Genomic DNA, 13,392 nt, shown 5'->3' on the forward strand with positions numbered 1-13,392 from the left:
TACGTATTAGGCATTTATATATTCAGAAATAGAAAAGTGGAGCTACAGCTTAACAAACAAGCAATGAACTGAAGCCTTTTTCTCCATCTTTTATTGGAAGCAGAAACACAGTGGGACATCAGCCCCAATCAACCCCCAATAAGAACAACCAGAATATAAAAAAAAAAAAAAATTAGAAACATCTCGTGTATAAAAAAAATTCCCATGCGAGTACTTTGTACCACTACACATCATCAGTAATACATATTTATATATTCACAACCATTTGAAAAATAGAAAACAAGAAGGAAATATTACAAAATAAAGGAGACAACGATTGGCAATTAACATCAAATAATTAATGCGTGCTGGCACAATAATATTTTTTTCCTTTTTGTTTTATTGTTCCTATCATGCACCATTTCTGGAAGTACAGGAACCGGCATGGCGGCGCAGGTGCCCTTCTGTGTGGCCGCGGCCCCGCGGCCCCGCTGCACAGAACAGAACAGATCATGCATGTCTGTCGACTTTGTGTCTGTGCTTTTTGTTGTGCTTTTACATTTATACTCCATTAACATCTCTGTGTCTCATGCCAGCCTGGTTACACCCAAACCTCCTCCTCTAAAATATCATTGTCAACAGCAATAAATAAAGATTTATTTTTCGTGGCAATTACTGCTATGTGACGGTTGTTTACCTGTTATGTAAAGTTATTAAAAGAATGTGCAGATGTTCCATTAGAGGAAAAGACCTTGTACACACCAACATTCTTTAGACTCAGTTCCTCACTTCTTCCTTTTTGCAGCAGCTTAACAAGCTCATTATCAGATTCGTCCATATTGTTTCATCATCATATCCTGTGTGTACGCAGTCTTAATATAACTCTTAATAACAGCTACATTTCCTGAATGGGCACCTTCTCTCACGCACGCAAGCACACACACACACAAACATCATTTCCCAACTGCCCATTCACCCAGAGTAAAATTCAAGTCTACAAAAGAGCAGCAAACTTCACTTCACATAGTCTGACGTGTGTCTGTTACATCTGAGCTATTTACACTGTGCAACACCAACACCAATATCAATCTCTGTCTGTTCCAGATTATTCTAATCTGCACTGAGACGCTGTACAAACAAGTCCCAGCTCTGATCAGCTCGACTACACCCGCGAGATCCGGCCTGTTAAAATATAGACGGCATTAACAACATATCAGACAAACGCTTGTGCTGATATAATCTGAATAATAATCCACAATGTAAACATTATAAGACTTTTTCATAAATGACTCATCTACATAGATTTTAATTATAGATTTAAATGCATAGAGTTCAGTTCTTACACCTTGTTCAAAAAAGAAGGGGGTCTTCTAAATTATTAATTTATCGTCAAGTGCTCTGGGCGGGAGAGGCACTCGTCAGGGGCGATGTAACAAAGAGGCAGGAAGAGAACAACAAAACATACAACCTGTCGTTTTAACTCGTTGACCCTGATCATCATTTCCTCATTCGGATGCTGTTTTTAAAATCACAACAAGCATATAAACCTCAAACAGGCAAATAAATCTTTTTTTCTTTTTTTCATGGGGCATTCACTGAAAATAGAAGTGACATGCTGGACAGTCAATGGCCATTTCACTACATTTATTTCCACATGACACTGATGTAAATTTATAAACAATCACTGAAGGACAAGCTCAGTATAAACGTGTTGAAATAGGTGCAGCGACGACCTTGTGCTTCTAAAATCTCCATGCTTCTCTCTCCACTGATTAGAGCAACAGACTGAACTGTAGGCCCTCTTTTTAAGTGTAGGTACCAGACCCTGGTGTGGTGTGGATCTACAGCCCTTTAGCAGAGGTCGGACTTCTTCTTATCAGGGAATAGGGCTACAGCACCTGTGGCGGTATCATTAGGGAATGATGGGTAGTGGGATCATTAACGGTTTGTGCTCTCCCTGGGGGGCAGGTGCTGCTGTTTTCTAACCCACGGGAGGTTGCTTTTGCAAAATAAGGTCTCAGGGAACTTGTTTTTATCATCTGCTTACGTGCTGATTTGGATTTGGTAGAGTACTTCACCTCTCACACACCCAGTTTAGGGCCGTCTGGTTGTGGAATGTTTATAGTAACACAAAGAAGATGGAATAACCATCAGAAGACACAAGTTTGATTACCCCTAAAGTCAAATAATCTCTTCCAAATCCAGCCAGAATCTGAAGAAACCCCTCCTCTGTGTGACGCTCTTTGTTTGTGATGGCTTTGTGATTACATCTGCAGGTAACAGGCAACACGGGCGGCTACATGAGGTCGACATTAGAACATATTACAAACTCTGATCATACGTTCACACGCACGCACGCACACACACACACACTCTGATGAATCACAGTGCCTGCAGGTGTGTTTTCATCAGATTCATCTCTCTATACAGTCGCTGTATTGATGACGCACAAACCATATGTACGAGGGTCAACGGGACAGAAGGCATTGAGGGTGTCAGGCAGTGTGCTCTGTTACAGGGTCGATGGACAGAAAGACAGACGAGGACTATTTCTCAAGTGGCACACGTCCATTGAATAATCCCTTTATAACTACTAAACATTACGTCCTTCATATATTATTCTATATTTATAATGGTATTCAAATATAAATATAACTCGGAAGAAAGCTGTAAATAAAAATAAATAGTGCTTTGTTCCCCTCCATAATATCTGGAATGTTTGAGGCAGTGCAGCCATTGTCGTTGTCGTTAATGGGTCAGTTGGTCCCATTGTGCTTAGGGCTGGTCTCGGGATGTTTCAGCGTTTATCTCTTGGCACTTGCAATCCCTTCTCTGAGCGGGTGCAGGCCGGGAGGGAGGAGAGGAACCGGAAGGATGTGGGCATGTGTGGGTGGGTGGTCATGCCATTGGTTATGGAACAGCATGACTCACCTATATAGATAGAAAGTATATATATATATGCTCTAGGATTAAAGTGTATGTGCTGTTCTTCATAAGGACGGTTGATATCTGTGACAATAAAGACACTGGGGCCTTTTTTTGTGTGAAGAAAATGAAAGTGATGCTTTGCTCAGCACTACGTGTTTCCCACTGAAATGAATGTATTTACAGCACTGGGTGTGTGGTGACTGTCTTATCTGTGCTTTTACAACACTGGATCATCAGGGCAGTGGCTAGCAGTGGCTCGCGAGAGAGCTCCAGGGCAGTAGGTGGCGACATCTGATTCAGGTTCCAAACAGTCTTTTTTTAAATTATTTTTTTGAGTCTTAGCTGCGGCCCTCCTCTACAGAGCGCTGGTCGGACTTGAGCTTGACGAACTCCTTGGCCACGTCGTCATTGTTGCGCTGGGAGAGGATGCGCAGCACGGTGAGGCCCGTTTCGTCCATGTGGATGCGTTTACCCAGCGGCAGCCAGCAGGCGACGCTGCCCTTGGAGGCCATGTCTTTCAGTTGCAAGACGGCCATTCCCACGGTGCGGTCTTCTCGGGCGAAGCAGTAGTCCTTCACACACACCTGCAGCTCGTAGCACTCAGGACCCACCTCGCTGCTCAGGGTGCTGCAGCGGAGGAGAGAGATAAGTGAAATACGAGCATCTCCAAATCGTTGTTGTAAAACAAGAGCCCAACCTCTGCCAACAGTCCCCTTATGAAACCACATTTTAATTCACTAGATCCTGATTTCTAGTTGCATCTGCACCAAATTGCACACCTCACACATATTAATCCCCTAAATGTGCCTGATTTTTTCATCAAGATCAATGAATTATTCTCTTAATCTCAAAGAAAATGTTGAAAAACCTCGCAATGATAAAGAAAAGTGAAAAAAATTAAATATAAATCTGGTAAAGACCCCTGATCCGGACCCTTACCAAAATGAATGGATTCTCCCTTGGGTCATGCACCACCCTTCCACACAATTTCTGGGAAATCGGTTGAGTAGGTTTTGCATAATCCCACCAACAACAAAGAATCGCGGACGAAAACAGAACTTCCTCTGCGGAGGCAATTATAATCATTGTTATTGTCATCAACTACTCACAATGGGAAGGTTTCGTTGTATTTGGGAGCCCAGCTGTTGTTCTTCGACTTTGTGGCGTACTTCCTCTTCTTGTCGCTGAGGTGGGGGCCGATGATGTAGACCTCCACGAAGGGCCGGAAAATTCCCTGCGTCTGCCACCTCAGGTCATTGGCAGCCACGACTGAGACAGGGACAGAGGGTGAAGATGGGAAAGTGTGGGTGAGCGAGTGAGACATTTGTGAGGAGAAAATGTGTGAATATGTGATGAGAGAGGGAAGATTTAGAAGAACAAAATACTGGCTCTCCCTCAGGCCTCACATTCAGTTTCCTGTCAGGACATTAAAAGTAGCACTGGAATTTGATACTTGCAAAGTTCTATATTTCTTTGAATGCTGGCTTCTATGCCTGTGTCCTATCATGGCAATAATACATACGTTAAAATAACTTCCCAATGCACTCATTTATACCTTTGACACTGGAAAACTAACAAATATTATTTCAAATTTCCTGTTAGACCACGTTTCCATTTGACCTCTTTCTGTTCACCTGCTCCACTGAAGACTTAGATGTAAAATATGCAATGGGGTGAATATTTAATATTCTTATGTGAAATAAATTTAGACAAGCGTCTGTCAGAGGCAGGTGGAAATGACTGATTACAGGATTATATTTATCTTAAATGTGCAAAGTTTAAAACTAAACTAAAAAAGATCTAGTTTGATGATGTCGTGAAGCAGCGTGGGATCATGGCTGTTGTCGACTTCACCACCATTGCTGATGAAAATGACACGACTCAGACCCAAATCATGTTCACGAATAAGGTTGTGTATTCAAGTTTTATTCACGTTAATCAGCAAACAGCGATAAATAAACATGGTCCATTACCAGCGGAACAGTGGAAGGAAAAACAGCCGACTAGCTAACTGGCTAACGTCTTTAATTGTCACGTATCGTTTGCCCCAGAAGTTATAGCAGAGCCGGGCAAAGCCAGGGTTAAAGCTGTGATGATGCAAATAAAAGGCGACACAAACGAAAGTCCTGTTACTTTGAATAAAATTGTGTATTTCTCTGGGTTTGAACATTGTTGGACACATTTTGGGTGAAGTAAATGCGCCAGTCAATTAAATAAATAATGTAGGTCTAGTCGTTTCTTGGTATTTTAATGAAGAAGTGTTATATTTTATATCTTTAACTGTTCTCAGGTGGGAAAATAAACTCATGGAATGTGCACTCTCTTTAGTGAACAATTTTTAAACATTATTGAAGAATTTTGGCTCATCACAGCACTGACATTTAGAATAAAAACAACCTGCTGGTTTCATGATGCAATTTATATAAAAAAAAACCTGTCTAAGATTTTGGTTGTTTATCTTTTTGCACAGTGTTGACGTAACTTTTTTTTTTCTCAAATCCACCATTTCTGGCCGTAGCTGTATTAAAATATAACATCCTGTTTGACAAAACAATCTCACATTAACGTCCACTTGCTAGCTTTTTCTGGAGCTTTCAACTGTATCACACAGTTACATAGGTGGCTAGCATTTGCCCAGTTGTCATGGAGATGGACGTGTTGAGACGCAAACTGTATTTTGTAAGTTATGGTTTACATCTCCAGCTGAGCAAACACTGTCCACCGATGTCGACCGTATGATGCATTTGAGAAGTTCTGGAAAAAGATGGTGGAACTCGACGCAGGACTGTCTTCGTCAAATATTAATCAAAGTGTCAAGAATAAACGTTCAAGCTGATCCATTTCTATTCCAAGTAAACATTCTCCTTTACCTTTCACTGTGACCTTGTGCTCTCCAGTGTTGGGGTGAGTGAAGATCTCCACGTGGATGGACACCTCTCCCACAGCATCGTCCACCCCAGAGCCTGATAGTGCCGACAGGACACAGTTCATTAACACACTCACATTTGCACACATGAACTATATGAGCTCCTGTCACAGACCAAACAGCAACACAAGCCACTGTGCCCTGATAGAAAACAAGGTAACAGACCAATTCCATTTCAATTCCTCACATTGGAATGGAATCCGTTATAACCATGTGGATAGTACACAAAATATTTACTGGACAAATGTTTCTTTTTTTTTTAAATAATCACTGTGGAACAGAATCATTTAAAACAAGGCACAGTGATCTGTTTGTGTGAGTGTTGTGGTCTGAAAGTGGTCAATCAGACAATGCTGCTATGAGTGGGCACAAGTGTTTTAAATTCAGTGTGCAGTTTGCATTGTGTGGTGCCCAGAAACAGATTTAGTGGTTGAGAGACAACAATGTGGATCCAGTGAGGACAGTAATGTGAGCCCACTCATAGATGCATAGTGTCTGTGTGGATGTAGAGGAGAAGAAGAGGTAGAAGAAGAGAGAGAGGGAGAGGAAGAAGAGAAAGAGAAAAGAGAAAAGAGAAAAGAGAAAAGGAATATGAGGAAGAAAAGGAGGAAGAAGAGGAAAAAGAATAAAACAAAGAGGAAAAGGGAGAAGAGGAAAAAACGAAAGAAGAGGAGTAGGACGAAGAGGAGAAACAAGAAGACGAGGAAGAAGAAGGAGAGGAAGAAAATGAAGATAGTGAGAAGTGGTTAGTTCCCCTGACGTAGATCAGGTCGGGACATGCTCAGATGGACACACCCATTCCTTGGTACAGACGTTAATATGGTCAGAGGAGGGGCAGGAAATGGGGAAGGAGCTAACAGGAGAGAGGAGTCATTCGGATCTGACGGTGAGTGATGGTACTAATAACATCCAGCTCACAAAATACAGCTGCACTGTGCGACAGGGCACGAGTCTGGACGACTCAAATTTGACTCATTATACTACAGATTATATGGCTAGGAATGCAGATGGATCTATAGTCTGAGGTCCATCTTTGAATTGTAACCCTGAATGAATACAATATATATTTCAGTTATTCCACGTCCGCACCCTCCATCCAAAATAGCTCAGCCCTGGACTCAGGGTCCTTGGTTATTTACTTCTAGCTGCTGTCACTGTTTCAGGGAGAAGAGGACCAAGAGCTCCAGCTCCTTTGTCTGGGAGGGACATGGTGGTCAGATCTTTCCTCAGTGTCTTGGTGTGGTTATGTCGTGGTTAACTTCCCCATACAACTCCAGAAGGATACGGTGACAGATGGACATTAATTCTAAATGTTTTAATTAGCGACTTCATTCTGTCACCGGTATCTTTGTGGCGACGACCAACAGCCCATGTGTGTGTGTGCGTGTGTGTTTTCAACCAGCCGCCCACTAAACAAGGTGTCTGTGGGAGTTAGACGGCAGAATGTTCCTGGCACGCAGCTCTCTGCAGCTCCCTGGAGAGCATTATGGGATTGTTGGTTTCTCTGCCAGCGGGACCAAAGAGAGCAGCAGTCATCCATCTGGCCTTGTCTACACTGTGGAGGACGTCCATAAAGAGGAAAAAAGAAAACTTTGCTGGCCGGGGAGGCAGGGAGATGTTGCCAGGGAGGCGAAGGCTTTGCTTCTTAAACAAACACACCAATCACAGGTGCTTGCTGTCAACCACACTGCAAATCTTAATCAGAATAGATAAGAAGGGCATGTGGCTTTTTTAAGGATTAGATGGCAATCTGATTGATTTGTTGCATGTTACGCCTAAAAAACAAGAGTCGATAGAAATGGAAGCAAAGAAACTCTCATGTTAATGTTTCTTTCCAAAACTGGAGACATCTCTTTCAGAGTAAAGGATTGAAATTGCAATGTTTGTTCTAGACTGACAAATAAACAGCTGCTCATGCTTACGTAAGGCTAGCTTTAAATCTCAAATTTAACGTTTGCATGTAAAAATGAAATTCAAAAAATTACGACGGAAAAATGGGATATTTCAAGAGTAAAGTCATAATTTTACAAGAATAAAGTTGTGATACTAAAAAAAAAGTCTGAATTCTATGAAAATGACGATGTAATATTATGAGAAAAAGTTAAAATGTTATGAGGATAAAGTCATAATTTTACAAGAAAAATGTCATAATATGTATGGTATTTTTAAATCACTTTTTAATGTAACTTGTAATTATTTTATAGGTCATTGTTTTGAATTAGCTGAATGGATACAGCTTCTGCATTGTCCTGCGTGTGTGTGCGAAAAAGTCAATTGTTTTGATACAAATATGAAGTGACAGAACTCAAACCACATGACCTGAGGGACTGCTTCTGATTGGCTCAGCCCATGGAGGGAAGCGGTGGGGGTGAGTCGAACACCCTTTTCTCATCACTGCTGCAGGGAGGGGGCGGCGCAGCACGTGGGAGCTCTGTGTGTGTGTGTGTGTGTGTGTGTGTGTGTGTTTCTCTGTGTGTGTTTGTGTTTCTCTGTGTGTGTTTGTGTGTGATGACACAGCAGGCAGGGACAGGGAGCCCTCCCAGACAAACTGAGCCAACAGTCATCATCATTCTCATAATCTCCTCTTCATCAATGTCTTTCACTTCAAACACAGTGGGAGGGGCAGTAACGTGGGGAGGGGGCGGGGGTTTCATCCCTGTCCTCCACACTGGCGACAGATAATAAAGTGAACCTCTGCTTCAGCAACCTTGAGGACAGTCTCGCTCTGTCACATTGCTTTTCTCGGTGACACGCTCTCAACATACGCACACACACACACACACGCTTGGCCCTCGGGCCACTGACGGTGACATCATGCTGGATCAGGATTCCTCCACTTTAATGCATTTCTGTTCTTTTCCTCTGATGTCCGCACATCATGCTTCAATGTCTGCTCATACATACAGTCTGTGGCGTATGTATTCAGTGCAGCTCCATACATACAGACATCAGTGTGTATATTACATGCATGAATGCATAAAGTCTACATTCTTATTGTTGTGCTGGGCATGTGGGTGTTTACAGAGATAGAGCGAGGAAGAGAGGAATTATGTTGGAGTATGTTGCATCTGTGCAATGCATTTGTCTGCTGTGATGAGTTCGAGCAGGCAGGGGGGGCGTTTCAGGATGCACATGGGGAGGGAGGTGGAGGGTGGAGGGAGTTGGGATTTGGTCTGGAGACTTTTCTGGTTGTCCTGCATGTCTCAGGCCCTGAGCCCGAGTGTCACATACCCTTGTCTGGGTAAACATCCTCACTAGTGGTGAACCTCACCCCCTTCCCGCCGAACACTGGCCCACAGATGGGGCAGAGGGAGGAGTGAACAGAAAGCAGAGACACGTAAAAGATGAGGTTTACAGAGGAGAAAACAGACCAACATGAATAAGTCCTTTGTCTAATGTGTTATTGTCATTTTAGTTGAAATTACTCAATCAAAATAGGATGATCAAATTTGACTAATGTATTTGAATTTACTCATTAAGTTAATTCAAATTGATTTATTTATATATTAAATTATCTCAATAAAATATTATTTTACTGAATTCAATTGATTAGTTGAATCTACTCAATTGGATAAATTAAGTCTTTTGAGTAATGAGTTACTTCTATTGAACTGACTCTTTTTCTTCTGATCTGCAGTGTGACAGTCCTGCAACATGTTAACCTCACTCAGATCTACTGCAGTGAAATGTACTTAGTCCAAAAACTGCAGAGCATTTTGCCTAATTTTGTTTTTTTAAATAATCATCGACTCAAATGCCATTTCTACAGCAGCGCCCAGGGACACCGTGTCATTGTCAGTGCTTCCACAAAGATGACGGCTGTTATGTAGCCATCTGACGGTGCGACGGAGGCTGAGCAGCGGAATGAAAGAGCGAGAGAAAAGAAGGTGGGTGGGTGTTTATTTCTTCATTGTAAATAGCTGTCAGATCATGTAAAGAATAATCTGTGTGTATCCAGAGGCTGGCTACCGGGAGACTCAGCTTTTTAAAGCAGGAAGAAAATATCGCGCGGCTGCACAGCCTCAACTCGACTGGGAAACCCTCACATCAACAAAGAAGCAGGAGATACTGAGAAGGGTGTCTACTCTGAGAGAGAGCTTAGCAAAAGAAGATATATAATAAGGATCTGAATTACAGAGAATTACATAACATTAAAAATGAAGTTTACATAGAGCAAATAAAGATACTGGAAAATAAAGAGAATCAAATGTATTTAAAAGACACAGAAAGGAAGTGTCATGAAGATTAAAGAGCGTTAGTTTACCTTGTGCGTTCTGTGAAGAGACAAAGGTCCTAATAAGTTTGTCTGTGGCCTGAGTGTAGAGGGACAGGGCGTAGTGCAGAGACAGGAGGTCAGGACTCTTCTCCAGGAAGGTCTTCTTCAGACCCACACCACCAGCATGGAAGTATTGCTAATGTTCACCGAGACAAAATAGAAAACAATTAAAACAGTTAAAACACTTTGCTCCCGAAGAAGCAAATTAAAAAGCTTTTCCCACTACATGGGTTTCTATTTATAGAAAGAATAAAGCTGGAAGGCAACAAAAAGAAAGTTCAAAGTCTGAAAGGTTGGACCGAACAAAAGCTATTTTACACAAAAGAAACTTTTCCCTTGTAGACAACACTATGGAGCAAACCAGGGCATATACTGGGATTTCAGTCAGACAACTCAATTCACTCAATCCTGGTGGAGAGGATTGGAGGATAGAGGTTGTGAAGAGTGAGGCATGTCATACGATTTGAGCTGAACAGCTTAAGTTGGCTGCCTGTACTAGCTTGCAAGAGCCACTCCATTTATTGTTCTTCCGTTTCATACATGTGACAAAACCTGTGCACGTGTAAGAGTGAGTTTGTACCTTAATGGTGTCGAGGGCCAGCTCTATCACCGCACACTGCTTGGGCGTGAGTGCCTTGGCCTCCTCACGAACCATGTGCTCCTAAAGGCAACAACAACAAAGAGAAGCACAGACCAAAGTGAGCCGCCTGTCCATTCATACCTGTCTCCATATTTTCTCTGGCATTGGAGTCCAGAGCCCAGTGGTGTAAAAACATATCGTACCTTCAGCTTGGACAGCTGTCCCAGCTCCTTGGCAGCGTTAAAGATGAGCTGAGTGCCCTGGAAGAGACGGAGAGAGAGAAAGGTAGACAGGCAGAGAGAGAAGAGGGTTGTTGTTATTATTATTATGACAAAAAGGGGCAGCAGTAAACGGCTTAGTGTCACACAGAGGACGACAACACATTCATAGACAGTCACTCCGAGCCGCTTTACAGAAGTCAAAGTACTTTCTCCTTCAAGTGCTGTTATCACACTTATGTATTCTTTCCAAAACATTACACTCTGCTACACACACACACACACACACACACACACACACACACACGTGAGACATTTCAGTACAAAGAGGAAGGAATGTGGTTCAGCTCATGTCAGGGGCAAGAAAGTAAACATACTGCAGTCATAAACAAAACGTGCACACACACACACACACACACAGGTAATTACTGGGAGTGCAACACAGTTTTTTCAAATCCTATCTTAAGTCACAGCTTTGCGTATGAAGTTAAGTTTTACCATATACTGTGTGCAGCTACCGCCTAATGAAGTTTAAAGAATTATACAAACAAGCAGAAAATGAAACAAAATACATAAATATGTGCGTAGGAGTTTCACTTATTTGTCAAACCTACAGAAAAACAAGAATGTACCTTTGAAACTGTGTTGTGTCATTTAAACTGTTTAAACATATAAACACGATGTTAGAAAAAAAATCAATATTTCCACTGCCTTGTTTGACTGAGAAGCTGAGGGAGAAAGACAGGGACACAGAGGAGAGAGACGAGACACAATGATCTGAGGGGGTTTAGTCCTTACATCACTGTGAGAAGCATTCTTCAGCCTCCCCTGGAAAGAGAGCATGTGGTTAATACATCAAGCAGTGGCCAGTCCCTGCAGTCTGACTTCACTCTCACTGATTAGTACGTAATGAAAAACTGCACATGTTGCTTTAAATGCAAAAAACAAATTTGAGGACGACATCATCATCATCATCATCATCATCAATCATCATCATCATCACTGCAAGGGATGTCACCTTCTTTAAGAACAAATTTTGTCAAATTTTGTCTTAAATAAGTTAAAAACAAAACAACAACAAATAACATTGTTTTGTTGATTGATACCACTCTCATGTCTGTACGTGTCAGTTTAGAATAAAGACAGGAGACAAGGTAAAGCAGTCAGCCCTGCTCCCTCTAACTAAGGCCACATCCTCATTACTACTTTTTTGTTTGAAAATGCATGAACTCTACTAGAGATACGGCTGGTGTCCAGAGTACTCCAAACTTTTAGAGCCGCTAAAAGTTTGGAAAAGCAGATCACCTTGTTTTAGTTTGAAAACTCAACAAAACGCAACATGGCTAATCAATTACAAGCGTTGCTGATCCTGTTATCTTTGCTAACAGCTGTTGTGCAGTTATATTCAGTGTTTTACAATGATTCAACTACTTATATTTGTGGGAGATGAGCTATTATTCAACAATCTGTGACCCTTCCCATGTCCAGTGGGACCTGAGTGGGATGCGTAGCCATTATAATATGCAACATAAAAGTGGAATCAATCTTCTCATCTAACTCTCATCAAAAGTTCAAATAAGTATATTAACCAAAATGTATATTCAAAACTATTCCTCTAAAAGTGGAAAAGATAATAAAAAAAAATCAATAAATCATAGAATTCTTTACATTAAAGCTCTATGCGATGACTTTGCATCTTGGGTGGATATACGGTCAGATTTTAACTTATTTTCACAAATTAGCCAACTCTGAATGGTGTTAATTAAGCTAACTACCTTACCACATTACTAAGAATGAACTCAAATACAATTTTTTTTAAAACAAACTATGTTCACGATAAAAAGTCATCTCATAGAGTTTTAAATAGTTAAAGGGGAATTATGTTTTTTTTTTCAATGTGTGGTCTGTATTATAAATTTGGGTGTGCCATGACATAGCACCATTGGCTATAGTGTATAATGTTATGTGGCAACTTCAACAGTCTACGAAAGTGTTTATTTCACTGATAAAAAAGTTTATACTGTGTCTTTACTCTGTGAACTATCCCTTTAGGACCCAGACTAACAATTGATCCTTTTATTGGTGAAAAAAAAAAACTTTTAGGGTATATTTAATGTTGCAGTTGCCCCATAATCTATTGGACTGTTCATTTACACACCCACATTTATAAACACAGGGCCCATGTTGAAAAATACTGGAATTCCCCTTTAAGAGCACTTTTCAATGGATCCTTCTCTTAAGCTGCTTTCAGACACTCCGCAGTCTCTGCAGACTTTCTCCGCTTGGCCTCCTAGTATAAAGTCCGCAGAAATCCAGGAGAAGTCGATGTGTGATCCCCCACTGGATTCAACGCGAGCGCGACAGACGTGACAGACGCAAAAATGAGAAAAACAAAAAGAAAACAAATATCTTCCTTTGAAAAAGCGGTGACACACACCCAGAAGAAACCTACAAAGACGTCAAGAAAGTTGGTGGTGATAAGAGC

The 13,392-nt window shown here is 41.4% G+C and overlaps 2 protein-coding genes across 2 annotated transcripts in view; one reads left to right on the plus strand and one right to left on the minus strand.

Moving 5' to 3' along the window:
• Positions 1-11,195, plus strand: part of mbd3b (methyl-CpG binding domain protein 3b) — a 37,964-nt gene extending 26,769 nt beyond the window's left edge. The window contains exon 8 of the transcript XR_007034823.1: positions 11,177-11,195. The gene's annotated coding sequence lies outside the window, so the exon portion shown is untranslated. The remainder of the gene's footprint in view (positions 1-11,176) is intronic.
• The window catches only part of unc13a (unc-13 homolog A (C. elegans)), a 49,025-nt gene continuing 35,709 nt past the window's right edge, over positions 77-13,392 (minus strand). Inside the window, exons 36-42 of the mRNA XM_047343048.1 lie at positions 10,893-10,949; positions 10,690-10,770; positions 10,098-10,245; positions 9,065-9,121; positions 5,778-5,870; positions 4,017-4,176; positions 77-3,534 (exon numbers count right to left, since the gene is read on the minus strand). Coding sequence (XP_047199004.1) covers positions 3,246-3,534; positions 4,017-4,176; positions 5,778-5,870; positions 9,065-9,121; positions 10,098-10,245; positions 10,690-10,770; positions 10,893-10,949 — 885 coding nt within the window. The 3' untranslated portion in view covers positions 77-3,245. The remainder of the gene's footprint in view (positions 3,535-4,016; positions 4,177-5,777; positions 5,871-9,064; positions 9,122-10,097; positions 10,246-10,689; positions 10,771-10,892; positions 10,950-13,392) is intronic.

This window comes from Hippoglossus stenolepis, chromosome 14, assembly GCF_022539355.2.
Source record: "Hippoglossus stenolepis isolate QCI-W04-F060 chromosome 14, HSTE1.2, whole genome shotgun sequence".
Taxonomy (NCBI): Eukaryota; Metazoa; Chordata; class Actinopteri; order Pleuronectiformes; family Pleuronectidae; genus Hippoglossus; species Hippoglossus stenolepis.